The sequence below is a fragment of the Manacus candei genome, unplaced genomic scaffold (genome assembly GCF_025592945.1).
Source record: "Manacus candei isolate 608988 ecotype Guabito, Panama unplaced genomic scaffold, ASM2559294v1 h1tg000015l, whole genome shotgun sequence".
NCBI classification, from domain to species: domain Eukaryota; kingdom Metazoa; phylum Chordata; class Aves; order Passeriformes; family Pipridae; genus Manacus; species Manacus candei.
This window is the reverse complement of record NW_026138063.1, coordinates 579,145-594,559: the sequence shown is the minus strand read 5'-3', so window position 1 is coordinate 594,559 and position 15,415 is coordinate 579,145. Positions and strand designations below refer to the sequence as shown.

The following is a 15,415-nucleotide window of genomic DNA, read 5'->3' as shown; positions in this document are numbered from 1 at the left end:
AATGACAAATTCTTATTCCATCACAAACAAAAATTATCCATGGCAAGGATCATGCTTTGGTTTGTTTTCAGCTGGCTGGGAGGTGTTCAGGTTCTTGTTAATGAACTGCAGAACATTTCCCTCTAACCACTGCACCAAACCTGTAGGTTATGGGGACAATAGGTCTGTAAACTTGCTGCCTGTACCCTATGGATGTAAATCCGTGGTGTGTAGTGGCCATCAAGAAACACGGATGTGCCCAATTAAACATCCTCACAAAACACCTACACAGAGCAAGACAAAGACTTACAAAATCTGGTTTGGTGCTGCTTTTGCAATTCCAACCATGAGAAAACACTCCAGCTGATGTTTAAGATGAAAACCCCCAGCCTGCACCTGCACAAGTGCTTTAGCAGCAGTGTCTGTGTTCCGGTTCAGCCGCTGCTGGAGTGGATTTGCAGGTGACTGTCTGTGCCTGGGAGGGGGTCTGACAGCAGAGCACAGATCTGAGAGCACAGGAACCACTGACGGGGCATGGCACTGCAGATCAAACACAGAATTACTCTGGTTGAGGATCTGCTCCAGTAATGAGGAGAGCAGGTCTTCCCCAGGCTCACCGAGTGTTAAACAGGCTTGTCCTCTAAACTGGGGTGCCAGACAACCCCTCCCTTCATGTCCACCTCTAACAGCTGCCCAGGTGAAAGAAAAATCAGCAGTATCACAGCTTTCCAAGAAAGAAAATGCAGACCTTTCTCACATAAATAGTCTGTGGTCTGCATGGCTGTGTGAAACGCAGCAAGCAGGAGCTCTTGCTGTGGCTGCCCATGCTGTGGCTGATTTACAGTGTCCCAGGTCATCTGGGCTGGAGGGAGTTCAAAAGCAGCAGCCAGTGGGGGTCCCTGGCCCTCCCAACCCAGCGTGGACATGAACAGCAGCCCATCCCACCCAGGAAAGATGGATTGCCTCCAGCCCAGCTGAGATTCCCATCAGTCAGTGGGAGTCCCGGGAGGACAGAAGGAATCTGAAGCACAGAGCTCTGTGGCTGCAGGCACTGCTGGGGACAGGAGGGGACAGGAGGGGACAGGAGGGGACAGAAGGCAGCCATGGCCCAGTCCTCTTCACATGTATTCCTCTGAGGTACTGCTTGGTTTCCCAGAGTGTGGCATTCACTGCACTGTGCACACAGGCAGGGCTGACCATCCTCAAATGAGTATTTGCCCAAATTCATTGGCAGCTCCAAATACTGACCATGATTCCAGGGTCGATCACTGCTTTGCTGGGAGCTTGTCCAGCTCATTACAATGGAACTAAAGTGTCTGACTGTGACCTCGAGCCACAGGAGAGTTGTACCTAAGTGTGTTATTTTGAAAATTCCCAATAAGGCACTTGGAGGGTCATGTCATCCTTTTCAAGGCGTCCAGCAACCCACCGAGGCATTGAAAGAATTTGGCCAGCAAGAAGCTGTGAAGGAAAAGAAAAACATGAAAACATTTTGCAAAGGGCCTTTAAGGAGAACTGGCACAACACAGAGAAGAGAGAGCATGAGGAGGGATAAACTGAGGCAGAGTGGGAATGCTGTGTGGCAGGAACAGAGGCACCTGCAGTGCTGGTCTGGGAAAGAGTTGGATCAGTCTGACAAGGGAACAGTGTGATTTGGGAGGGAATGTCTGCAATGGAAGAACAAACTAAAAAGCAAAAGTCATCCAACAAAACCCAGGTACATTATTCAGGTACCTAATTCAGATTAGCATTGTGTAAAAAACCCTTTTTGCTGACACTGATGCATGAAACACATCAGGGTGGTGTTCTCCAAAGCTGTGTTCTGCTCCATTAATGACATTTCTATTGACTACTCTAAATAAAGGGATCATCCTCCATTTCCTTCAAGATTCCAGCTCTGTGGATCAGCCCCACCACAATTTGCTTGAAGGAAACTGGTAACACGCCTGAAGATCCAGAGCCTCCCACAACAGCCCCTGATGGGCACAAACCACATCCAGATTCCCTGTGCTGGGCTCTGCTGCTGCCCCAGGAGTACCACCATCATTATTAATACCAGAATAATGAACAGGGCTGCCCATTAGAGATGCAGAATCCCTGCCTGAAAAGTGAGGCTATTCCTATTTTCCAAGAAAAAATAAGGAACCGTTCCTCCCATACATCATTTGCTTTCTGTGACTTTATTCCCTGAAGTTCGAGTCATTTTCCACTGATTTGTTCATGCTGAGGAAGGAGAAAAAGAAAACACTTATTAAAAGCAAACAAAGAAACTGCAAATTAAACCAAGAGCCCCAGTGAGGGCTCTGACAGGCAGGTTAGTGTGTGCTTGGGAAGTCTGGGGGACCTGAGCCGTGGTGTTCCTGAGGGAACAGCCCCGAGCTGTGGGGGATGTTGGAGGATGTGACACATGGACAGTGCTCAGTGCCGGGGCCTGGGAAGCTTTGCCTGGATAAAGGATCTGGATAATGGATCTCGGTACTGAATTTGAATCCAGTGCCACAGTGACACCCTGATCCAAGGCTGGGCAGAGCTGGGTTGTTCCCTGGTGCTGCCTCAGGTGTTGATGCTCTCCTGCACAGGCTCCTACTGACCTGCCCCCTGTGACCTGCACGTGCTTCCAGGAGCTCACAGACCACAGGGATGAGCTGTGGAGCACTGGCTGCCCTCCCTCCTGGCTCGGACAAGCCAGGTCATACCACAGAGAGGTATGTTAGAAACTTGAAAAATGACCTGAACTTGTGCCCCAGTTTTGGTATGTACACTTTGCTGTGCAGATCCACTTCACGAGCACTTCCTTCGCTCAGCTTTCCTCTTCACAGCACTTCTGAGCTCACACTCAGTCACACTTTCTTGCCAAAGTATAGTTCTACTTAACAAAAAGCTCCCTTCATTCTCTGTTCTTAAAACATTGGCAAGGTCCATTGTACATTTAAAATATTTTTTTAACATTAATGCAGATTTTCAGGTATGTGTTTTTGTAAAACATTCTCAGAAGAAACTTCAGTCCTGTTTCTACCACAAATTATTGAGGCTAGTACAAATCATTAAGCCTTTCCAGTAGAAAAAAACTTACGAAAGCACTTGATGCTTTGCCTTTCAGACTGTAATTAGGATGGAGAAAATGCACCTAAGGATTGACCTGCCCGCCCTTTCCCCTTTTATCACTCAGGGGAACAAAATTCAGAGTGAGCTCCCTGATCTCAGGGTAGCACCTAAAAATGCCACCTTAGGATTTAGTGCAGGGCTCAGCTGAGGTGGTGGTATTTTTTCTGAGACCCAAAGTGCCAGTTGCACAAGCAGGTCAGTGTTTCTTGGCACAAGCTCCCATGCTGAATCAAAGTGAGATGATCCATGTTGCACAGAGCCAGCTCCTGAGATGATAACAAACATCAGCCAGTGAACACCACGAGTAAAGTTCTAGCTGGCTTACACAGAACATCCCATTCCCGCCAGCTTCCTGAACTCCCACAGCTTGCCTTTGATTTTGGGTTTGTCTGAACAGCTTTAGAACTTTTAAAAGATATATTTGAGGCTTTATCTTATCTTTGAAGTTTTATCTTACCATGACATCTCAAGTGGAACAGATTTGGTTTGCCCTACAATGACACATTTCAGCAGAAACACGCCGTCGGTCGAGGCTGTTACAGGCACCGTTCGCCGAACAGGAGCTGAGGTACTGACGGACTCGGTCTGCAAGGGGAGAGAAATTGTCCCTCCAAAAGCGAACTGCGGGTGTCATCGGCCGCTTTTTGGAGGGGTCACGCACGAAGTTCCCCCGACGGCAAACGCTCGTTGTCTGCGAGGGCCGGCGGGGCTGCGGGTCGCTCGCCCAGGCACCCGAGAGCCCCCGGCGGAGCGGCCGTGCCGGGGCGGGGGGAGCGGGTCACGGCGGGCGGGGCGGGCTGCGGGGCCCGGGCGGGCAGGCAGAGCCCCCCGGGAGGAGGAGCGGGTGGCGGGGGTGTCCCCTGCCCGCAGGGGCCGCGGTCCGGGCGGGCGCTCCCGGCGCGGGGGGCACGGCCGGTCCTGGCCCCGGGGAAGCGCCGCGGGGTTGGGCGGGGGCTGCGAAGGGAGTTAATTTTGCTTGGAACGGTTCCTGGCAGGGAAGGAGCTGACGTGTGGAGACGCCTCCCGGGGATGAGCCGCCGGCGGAGCCGGGAACGCTCCGCACAGGCGGGACGGGGCGCGCAGCTGGGACGCACCGCGGGCACCGGCGGCAGCTCCTGCGAATCCCTGCGGAATTCCAGCTTTCCCTGTGAGCGGCAACTACCGGCACATGGCGCCGGCCGGGGCACCGTGGGGCAGCTGTCAAATGACAGCGCTTTGGGTCGTGACATCGCTGAGGGGAAACCCGAGAGTTTGGGGGGCTGCGGCGTGGGTCGTTTTTTCTTTCAAGTTAAAAATTCCTCTCGTGCTTATGGCGTAAACCCGAGCAGCTCCGCTCGGCCGCCGCTATAAATGCCTTTGTGTTCTGTTCCCCCCGCAGGAACCGCCGCTGCTGTTGGGGATGACAGCGTAGGATCCCCTCGGGATGGAGGCCCCGCGCGGGGAACGGGCCCGCTGGCTGGGGACCCTCCTGGCCGCCTGCCTGGCCACCCTGCCCGTCATCAGCGCCTGTCCCCGGCCCTGCGCCTGCCACGGCCCCGCCGAGCTCCACTGCACCTTCCGCTACTTCAGCGCCGTCCCCCCGCGCATCCCCGCGGACGTGCAGCGCATCAACCTGGGGTAGGTGGGACAGCGGGGCTTTTAACGCTCTGACCGGTTAGCTTTCAACACTTTGCGGAGCAATAATTAAGAGTTTCCAGATTTAGAGCTAAAAATTAACCAAAGCAATAAATAAGTCTGTAGAGCTTAATGTTCTGTCTGCAGCACTCAGCAGTGGCTGCAGTCACAGCTAGCGAAGCCTGAGACCACCCACACTAAGGGGAAATTCGGGGGATCTAGCACAGGGGAGGTGAGAACTTCAGAAAGTTTTCAACTTAAATGAATTCCTTTGTATTACCTGAAAAAATTGCATCTGTAATGTGGAACCGAGGAGTCTGAAACAGAGGGAATTCGGTGAAAAAGAGTACGTGTATTAAAATCTTCAGCAGAGACTGTGCTGTGAGTTGAGAATGTCCCACAACGTTAGTGTCTGTGCTCTCATCTCCTGGGTTCGTGGGAAGTCACACTTGTCCGGCCGTGTCAGCCTCCACGAGGGTTCTGTTCCATGCATGGTTAAAGGAGCAGGGGATGGAACATGCCCAGGCTCATCCAGCCCCTTCCTGCAGTTTCCAGCAAGTGTCCTCTGTCATAAATCAAACGACGAGACCCATCAGCAATATTTGACTGGTCCGGGTATCCCTCTTAATACACATAATGTCTGAATCATCCAGATGTGTCTGCAGAAAATCTAAAAGGAATTTTTCACAGAGGCAGTAGGGAAGTCAACACGCTGTCAGACAAACAGATGTGTTTCGTGCTTGCTGTTACTCTCCCCGTCCATGGGAATTCAGGTGTCAGAACGCTGCCCTGGAAAAGTGACCATGTTTTGTGCTAACACGAAGGCATGACTTAGAATTTTGTCTTGGCAAGCAGAAGTGCTGCCTACCTTCAGCCATTCCCAAAGAGTGGTTCTTTTCTTTGGGGTTGGTTGCTTTTAAAAGGTGTGAAGTGTGGCTGACTAAAGCCATCTGTTACAGCTACAACAGCCTGAGAAAACTGAGCCCTACAGACTTCGCTGGCCTGGAGAAACTGGAGTTACTGATGCTGCACAGCAATGAGATCAGTGTGATCCCTGAGAGGGTGTTCAGTGATTTACGGTCACTACAGGTGAGAACTAAATGAGCCAACGTTAAATTTTGTTACCACTTAAAACAACTTTCAGAGATAGAGGTAAACAGCCCCACAGTAACTGGCTGCAGCATTTCCTTTTCCTGTTTCTTATCCTGTCCATATGAAAGTCGAGGGCCTTCAAGATCCAGTAGCCTAATGGGAAAGGGCTTTCCTTCCCAAGTGGGCACTCAGGTACAGTGTAAAGATCAGCAGCATTTGTTAGAGTTCTTATAACATGGTTTAATATTATGCATTTTCTACTTTTGCATCAACAGGTCTTAAAAATGAGTTACAACAAGGTCAGGGTGCTTCAGCAGGGTGTGTTTTATGGCCTGAAGAGCTTGGCACGGCTGCATATGGACCACAACCAAATTGAATTTGTAAATCCCAATGTTTTCTATGGACTCACTTCCCTGAGGTTGGTCCACCTGGATGGAAATTTACTTCAGCAGTTGCATCCAGACACTTTTGTCACCTTCCACTATAGCCAAATATTCAAAATATCCTTCCTGAAGCACATCTCTTTGTCTGACAATATGCTGACTTCACTTCCACAAGAAATGTTTTCCTACATGTCCGAGCTCGAGAGCATTTACCTGCATGGAAACCTCTGGTCCTGTGATTGCAGCCTGCAGGGGTTCACAGAGTGGGCACAGGAGAGACCAGGTGAGCTCAAGGCCTTGTTTATGCTCCTTAATCCTGCTGTAGCCTCTTTTTTCTTGCTGATACAAGTAATTGTCTTTTATTAATTTATTTATGCTACCAGAAAAGACTGGAAGACAGGATTTTTGTAGGTGTGTGTAATCAGGATAAAGAGGTAAATACCACTCAGCTTCCCAGATTAAATGTATCTAGTGGCCTTAACAAATTCCCAAGTGCAGCTTTCCTTAATGGAATGCTTTCCTTGGACAGTCCAAAGATTCTGTGCACCAGGAGAATCCACAGGGAATAATGAAGCTAACTTTTATGGAAGTGGCAAGAACAAGTGCCACTTTGCACTTAATTCTTCAAAAAGGAGATAAGGAATTCAAGGGACTCGAGGACTATCTCTGCTGCTGCCATTCATATGTTACTTTAAGATTTGCTTTTCTTTTATTCAAAAGAACCACTTGTTAGTACCTGTATGTAATTTTTAATACTAAAACTTGTAGCACAGAAGCTGACTCCACTTTTCTTCTCTTCAGATGTTATAAAGTGTAGAAAAGACCGAAGTTCTGGTGCCCAGCAATGCCCAGTCTGTGCTAGTCCCAGAAATCATAATGGGAAGAGCTTAATGGATCTTCCTTCTGCATCTGTCACCTGCAATAAGCCAGTCATACACGACTCCCTGAAATCCAGAAACCTCACAGTGCCAGACGATGGGGATTTCGGTTCCGTGTCTCCCAAGGACTTCATAGCTCCGATAGGATCCGTGGTTTTGAACATGACTGACCAAGCAGGAAATCGAGGCAACGTGGTCTGCAATGTCCAAAAACCTAAAGAAATGTCTCCCACCTCATTTGACCAAGATGGCAGCAGCACAGTGCTCCAAACCTCGTTCTCAGCATTCCTGGTGTGTGGCATCGATCACGGACACATCCAGCAGCTGTGGAGCATCCTGGCACTGTACAGCAATTCTCCCTTGAAATTGGAGCGGACTGCCCAGGCAACTGATGTGCCTTTTATTAGTTACAAATATAAACAGGTCTACACTGAAAAAGACGAACTTTTCACCAATATTGAGGCTGACCTGAGAGCTGAGCCAGCCTGGCTGATGCAGAGCGTGGTGGCACTGCAGCTGGACAGGACAGCGACCACACTCAGCACGCTGCGCATCCACTACTCCACCCGTGCCCGGGTCAGTGTGCCCAGTGCTGACAGCAGCCAGGGCAGCAACAACTGGGCCATCATCTACAGGGACAACAGCACCCAAAGAGAGCACACTGTGCTCGTCGGGGGGACCGTGGAACTGGGGTGCCAGGCAGCTGGGGAGCCAGCCCCTGCCGTGGAGTGGATATTGGCCGATGGGAGCAGAGTGCGAGCTCCTCACATCAGCGAGGACGGGAGAATCGTCATCCTCAGGGCCGGAACACTGACCTTGCGCACGGCTGATGTGTTTGACACGGGGCTCTACCACTGCATCGGCTCCAACAGCAACGATGCCGACGCTCTGACGTTCAGAATCACGGTGGTGGATCCTCACGTGGAACACGACAGCGTAAACGGAGCCCAGCTGTTGGCAGCTGTGGGCAGCACACTGCACCTGCCCTGCACAGCCACGGCTGCTCCCGACGCTGCCATTACCTGGGTGTTGCCTGAGCTCACAGTTCTTCGTCACTCTGTAGGAAACAAACATATTTTTGGCAATGGCACCTTGAGAGTACAAGGGGTGACAGAGCGAGATGGAGGGTACTTCCGATGCATTGCAGCCAACCAGTACGGTGTCGACCTTCTGGTTTTCCAAGTGCTAGTGAAACGGGATGAAACTGCTCCAAAGAAAAGGCTTGGAGCTGTGGGAGAGTGGGAAGAGGGTGATGGCTCTGGTAATGCACTGCTGGGCTCTGCTGCAGCACAGACACATCCCTCAGCCACTCCAACCACCCTGACAGCTCATCCGAAATCCGCTGCATCACCATCCGGCAGCCGGGGCACACAGAGCGCACCTCAAAGGAACAGCCACAGGAAAATGCCTCACAGGCCCTACAGGGACAGAACAGGCAGGCTCAGGCGGCTCAGGGGGCACAGGAGACAGTTTGTTTCCTCAGGCAGGAGAGTCGATCCACAGCGCTGGGCAGCCTTGTGGGAGAAAACTAAGAGAAACTCAACACTGACAGACAAACGGGGAGAAGTTGCAACAGAACCACCCATTCAAGTCCAAAAGTTCTCAGAGGTACCTGGGGCTGACGAGGAGACCTCTGGTGATCTCGGATCTCCAGAGGAAGAATTCATGATGCCAGTAACAGAGAGAGCCCCAGTACCTGCTCTGGGGAGACCAATGGAACGTGTGATCACTGCAGGGCCCGGGGGCACTGTGAGTCACACTCCTGCCAGGAAAACCTCCCTCCTGGTCACAGAGGCAGTAACTCCTCTACCCTCTCCTCTTCCACAGTCTGTGTCACCTGGCAGCAGAAGGCCACAAACATATCCAAAACCTACAGACTCAGGGGAAAGATCTGATTTGAGTCAAATATCAGCAAATGGTGTGAAACAATCAACCGTATCAAGTGGAGCAAGTGGAACATCCACAGTCTTCCCTGCTGGGCAAAGGCTGGTGTATTCTGGGCAAAGTAATAACCAGCATCTAAAATCTGCACCCACGACACCCACGACAGAAGCTACAGACACCAGTAAGGCTGTAGCTCCCCAAAACACAATTGACAAGATACATGTTTTTACTGAGTCTATTGAAAAGGTTTCCACCAAAACAGATCACCAGGTCCCTGTGGTGACAGTCAGTGCACCAAGCCCTGAGCTTGGTCCCATTTATTCTCATGCTGCTCAGAAAGGAGGAACCCCTAGGCCAGCAGTGGCCTCAACTATCACTACTCATCAGCCAGCTTGGGTTATCCAGGACGTTCCAACTCACACACCCCAGCTCCAGCAGCAGTATGGAAGACGAAGGAAAATTTCTGGTCGGAGACAGATTGTGAGACCAGGACGTATCCCAAGTTTGAAAGAGCACCGATACAATTTTGGGAGGGCAGGGTCTGCCAGAGGAAATACAGCTGTGGCTGCAGGTGTTCAACTGAATATGAAATATGTATCAAATGTACCAACCTTAAATAATTTAAGCAGCTCCATCAACTCATTTAGCCCAGAAGCCCCCCTGTCCTCCCCCTCCACCATGAATTTGCCATTGGAGCAAATGGGTACCCCTCAAAACACATTGTTCCTCAAGGAAGAGGAAAACGAACATAGTGCAAGGCAAAAAGCTACCACAGTCATGTCTGTCACTACAAAGGGCACTGCTACTACTTGCAACCCTACCAAACTGTTGGGTTTGAAGCCAACAGTCACATCTTTTATTACTCCTCGATCTGACACTAGAATCACCAAAAGTAAAATATTAAGAGTGGGAGGAAGGAGAGGTCAGAGGAGGAAGAAGCCCCCTAAAACATCTGCCCTGCAGCATGTGGCTGCAGCCCACAGCACTGCAGCCACCCCCCCCGTGAGCACAGCCACCCCCGTGGTGACAGCAGGTACATCACCAGCTGTGTCTCCAAGTCTTACACCTGCAAAACCTCTCCCTGGGAGCGTCAGCGCCGTCGCTGTAACCGAAACACCAGCACTGTGGATCTCTGACACCCCAGAGTCACCTCAGCACGTACCCACAGCAGCCACACAGACCCTGGTGACCCCGGTCACACAGAGGAGCTCCCAGCTGGCCACGTCACTGCCCACCAGTCCGACTGCTCACAGCCCCACCATGGCACTCCAAACCACACCAGTCACAACAAGGAACACCCAGCTGGCCACAGCACCACCCGTCAGTCCTGCCCACACCTCCACCACAGCTCTCCAAACCCCACCATGGCTGGATGAGCCTCCTGGTGCTGCAAGTGCCCAACCTGCTGCAGTCAGTGCCACATCAGGGGCAGCATCTGCTCAGCACATCAGAGCCACTGCCATGGCAGGAGGAGAATTCCACCTGAAAATGGGGGAGACAGTTAGCAAGGAAAACCAGGCAGCACAGCCCACATTCCCAGCAAGAACTGTGTCAAGTGCTCCTGCTGCACTCACAGACATCATCATTCCCAGCACTCAGCATCCCACCCCTCTGCCAGCCCCGATGGCAGCTGTGCCACTTGCACCTACTGTGAGAGCCCACCTGCCTCCATGGGAGCATGTCCAGTTCTGGCCCAGGCCACGTACCAAAGGCACAGAGAGGGGCAACACGCTGACTGTCGGGACACTGACCACACCAAAGTCATCACAGACAGCAGCTCTGTGGGGAAGGGACAAGGACAGCTCTGCCAGAGGCTGGTCTGAATGGAGACAAGATCAAGAAACCACCCCCCCCCCCCCCCAGTCCCATCGTCTTGGGCTCTGCAAGCACAAACCATTTTGCAAAGCCCAGAATAGTTGGAGGGAAATTGGCTGCTTTCACTGTGCTGGCAAATTCTGACGCTTTTATTCCTTGTGAAGCTACTGGGAACCCCCGCCCAGCAATACACTGGACCAAGATATCGTCAGGTGAGCTCGATAAACCTCTATAGGATTTACATTCCACTAGAGTCCTAAAATTTGACAGCTGTTCTGTGTGCCAAACTCAAACACTGTTTCATTTTAAAGCACTATAGAATACCAGTGAACAGCGAACTTGGAAACAGTGACAAAGACAGAGATCCAACACTTGCTGGAGTGTCTGAGTGCTGATTCTGGAATAGCTCTGCAGGGAAAGGATAAAAAAATAATCTATATTTAACTAGAATTCTGTGCTTATTGTGGTAAGATTTCAATATTTGTTGTGTGTTACCTGCTATTCCAGAACAGTGAGACAAATGAAAAGAAAAATCTGTGGTAACAAACCCTCAAATCCAGTTACAGCTGTGCCGGGTTTGGATCGCAAAGCCCCATCTCTTTTATCCAAATTTTGTCTCTGCTGGGGACTCAGCTTTGTCACTCCATATGCAAAATACTCTGATTTTCTCTGTCTTATCACTATTGTCTTGGTTATTGGGGCAATGCAGACCAGGGCAGGGAACAGGTATTCATGGACTGAATTAAACTAGAAGATTAAACTAGAGGAAGGTTCTGACACGTCACCACTGTCCCCTTTCCTGCAGGGCCCGACGCTCCGGGGCGCGGCGGTGCCGGTAGGTGGGTGGTGTTTGCCAACGGGACGCTGTCCATCCCCCAGGTGGGCCTGGGGGACCGCGGGCAGTACCTGTGCACCGCGGCCAACGCGCTGGGCACGGCACGGCTCCTGCTCACCCTGTCGGTGGTGGCCTACCCGCCCCGCATCGCCGGCACCCGCCACCGGCTCCTCACCGCGCACGCCGGCAACACCGTGACCGTGTCGTGCAAGGCCAAGGGCAGGCCCCCTCCCACCATCTCCTGGGTGCTGGCAAATAACACCCACCTCTCCAGCTCCTCCGCAGGACATGACAAAGCTCACGTGGAAGCAGACGGCACTTTAGTCATCCGGGAAGTCACCGTGTACGACAGGGGCCTCTACACCTGCCTGGCCAAAAACCCCGCGGGCACCGACACGCTGGCTCTGAGGCTGCAGGTCGTTGTGGCCCCTCCCACCATTCTGGAGGAGAAGAGACAAAGCATGGAAGGAAAGATGGGGGAAAGCCTGAAATTCCCTTGCACAGTGCAAGGGAACCCTCAGCCCACTGTCCATTGGGTCCTCCCTGATGGCACAGCAGTGAAGCCTCTGCAGTTGGTACACACGAGGCTGTTCCTGTTCTCCAATGGCACCCTCCACCTCGGCAGCATCGGCCCTTCCGACGGCGGGAACTACGAGTGCATAGCCACGAGCTCCAGCGGCTCGGACAGGAGGGTGGTCAGCCTCGTGGTGGAGCACAGGGACACGCTTCCAAAGATAGCCATCACCTCTCAAGAACTGACTCACCTGAATTATGGAGATAAGTTGCTTCTGAACTGCACAGCAACCGGGGAGCCCAAGCCCAGGATCATGTGGAGGTTGCCCTCCAAGGCTGTGGTGGACCAGTGGCACAGGTACGACTCTTTTTTTTTTTCCACCTCTTTGGAACTTCAAATACTGTCTCCTCTGGTGGTCATGTAAAAGTGTGTTGCAGCACTAAAGCACTGTGAACTAAATTAATTTTTAAACATCCAGCAGCGGTGAAAATATCTGTGCTAATGGCTCGTTGTTATATGTCTAGTAACAGATCCTATCAATTGCCATAAGTGGGTGAGGTCTCCCCAAATCAAATATAAGTCATATTTGAATTAAGGGAACTGCTGTTATCATGCCCTGGCTGACTGTTGCCAGTTTAGAGGAGAAGTTTTATGTACCAGATTTGCCAAGTAGGGTTCAGGAGGAAGGGGCTTCTGTAGCCTCTGATAAGTCTACCTTTGGGGGTCTCCCCCCACCCCCTCCCACAGTAACACTTCACCTTTGCTTTGGGAGACAGTCCTAGCTCAGGGTGTTCCCAGCAGAGTTAACATGCAAAAATCCATGTAACACCAGAAGTGACAATGACATCACCTTAGGACCCAGTGGGCAGGCAGGTGGTGTGGGCACAGTGCCTTTGGAGAGAACGCCTGTGTCCTATCGTGCTGTTGACACCTTCAATCCCTTCCAGTGCTCGGTATTCACCCCCAGCACTTGGTTCCATAATTCTTTTCCTCTCTCTCCCCCCCCAGCAGAATGGGAAGTCGGATCCATGTCTACCCCAACGGATCCCTGGCTATTGAGGCAGTCACTGAAAAGGATGCAGGTGATTACCTGTGTGTCGCAAGAAACAGACTTGGGGATGATCTGATCCTGATGAGAGTCAGCATCACAATGAAACCTGCCAAGATTGACCACAAGCAGCACTTCAAGAAACTGGTGCCATATGGCAAGGATTTCAGAGTGGACTGCAAGGCCTCAGGGTCGCCCACGCCAGAAATATCTTGGGGTCTGCCAGATGGAACGTTGGTCAACAACGCAATGCTGGCGGATGACAGCGGGCACAGGTCCCGCAGGTACGTCCTCTTTGACAATGGGACTCTGTACCTCAACAAAGCTGGGGTGACAGAAGGAGGAGATTACACCTGCTATGCCCAAAACACTCTGGGGAGGGATGAGATGAAGATCCGTGTCACAGTCATCGTGGCAGCACCTCAGATAAAGCACAATTACAAGACATACGTTACAGTGTCAGCTGGACACACGGCACTGCTGGACTGTGAAGCTGCTGGAGATCCCAGGCCACAGATATTCTGGTTGCTGCCTTCCAGTGAGATGATCTCCTCGTCCACAGGCAGACACTCCCTGCACACCAACGGCTCTCTCTCCATCAGCCACGTCAAACTGCTGGATGCTGGGGAGTACATGTGTGTGGCTCGGAACCCTGGTGGGGATGACACCAAACTGTATAAGCTGGATGTGGCTGGTAAACCCCCCATCATAAACGGCCTATACAGGAACAAAACAATCATGAAGGTAACAGCAGTGAGGCACTCAAAGAAACACATTGACTGCTGGGCAGAGGGGACACCTGCCCCTCAGATTATGTGGGTCATGCCTGATAACATTTTCCTAACAGCCCCGTATTATGGGAGCAGGATCGTGGTGCACAAAAATGGGACACTTGAGATTCGGAATATCAGGCCTTCGGACACGGGGGATTTCATCTGTGTGGCACGGAACGACGCGGGAGAGAGTGTGCTGGTGGTGCAGCTGGAGGTCACAGAAATGCTACGGCGACCAATGTTCAAAAACCCATTCAACGAAAAAATAATAGCAAAACCTGGGAAAACTATCACACTGAACTGTTCTGTGGATGGAAACCCTCCCCCAGACATAAGCTGGATGCTGCCCAATGGCACATGGTTTTCCAGCAGCATCAGCACGTCCCAGTTTCTCACAGGAAGCAATGGGACCCTGACCATCTACAGTCCCAGGAGAGACCAAGCCGGGCGGTACCGCTGTGCTGCCCGGAACCAGGTTGGCTATATTGAAAAGCTGATCGTCCTGGAGGTTGCCCAGAAGCCCAATATCCTCACCCACCCCGTGGGGCTGGTGAAGGGCGTCAGCGGGGAGCCGCTGTCCCTTCACTGCCTGGCCGAGGGGAGCCCCAAGCCCAGCACCACGTGGACGCTGCCGGGGGGCCGCGTGCTGGACCGGCCGCAGGTCAGCGGGAGGTTCCTGCTGCTGGAGAACGGCACCCTGGTCATCAGGGCGGCCACCGCCCACGACGGGGGCACTTACGTGTGCCGGGCCCGCAACGACGCCGGCGACTCGTCCGTGAGCGTGGCCGTGGCCGTGGCCGCCCACGCCCCGCGCATCACGGGCAGGCCCCCGCCCGCCCTGCACACCGTGCCGGGGGCGGCCCTGCAGCTCCACTGCACCGCCCTGGGGACACCCAAACCGGACATCACCTGGGAGTTACCTGACCGCTCCACGCTCTCCACAGCTCACCAGGGCCGAGGGGCTGGGGGTGAGCTGCTGCACCCCACCGGGACTTTGTTCCTCCAGAACCCCCGCCCCTCCAGTTCCGGCATGTACAAGTGCACGGCCAGGAACCCCCTTGGCAGTGACTTCGCAGTGACATACGTCCACGTCATCTGAAGTCAGACGTGCAGCAGGAATGATGGTGAACATGGGCTGCAGCTGGACTGAGGTCATCCTTGGAATGAGTTTAATCAAAGGCATCCAGAGGCACCGAGTGCCTGGAAAACATTTACAATGTTCAGTCTGCAGTGACTGGGCAAAAGGAGAGAGGAAGGGGAAAATTAGCTCTAGCATTGTTAGCTAGCATTGCTTCTCTCCATGTTCAAGGGATTTAAATTAAAGCAAACTCTGCCAGCAAACATAGACCATCAAACACAATTTACTTTCTGGAAATGCACACAGAGAGCTCCTGTATGGACAGACTTTTTCAGTACTGCCCACCCGGTATGATTGTCATAAGCACAGATCATAGAGAGCAAGAACATCTGGGAACTAAAGAGCAGGTTTATTGGG

General features: G+C 52.2%; 1 protein-coding gene across 1 annotated transcript; it reads left to right on the top strand.

Moving 5' to 3' along the window:
* The first annotated feature begins 4,112 nt into the window (after window positions 1-4,112).
* Window positions 4,113-15,415, top strand: IGSF10 (immunoglobulin superfamily member 10). The gene is given in 7 exon segments (XM_051782020.1): window positions 4,113-4,701; window positions 5,658-5,787; window positions 6,066-6,456; window positions 6,975-10,789; window positions 10,791-10,962; window positions 11,556-12,456; window positions 13,111-15,415. Coding segments are annotated over 7 exon segments (7,512 nt in total). The 5' UTR covers window positions 4,113-4,507; the 3' UTR covers window positions 15,020-15,415.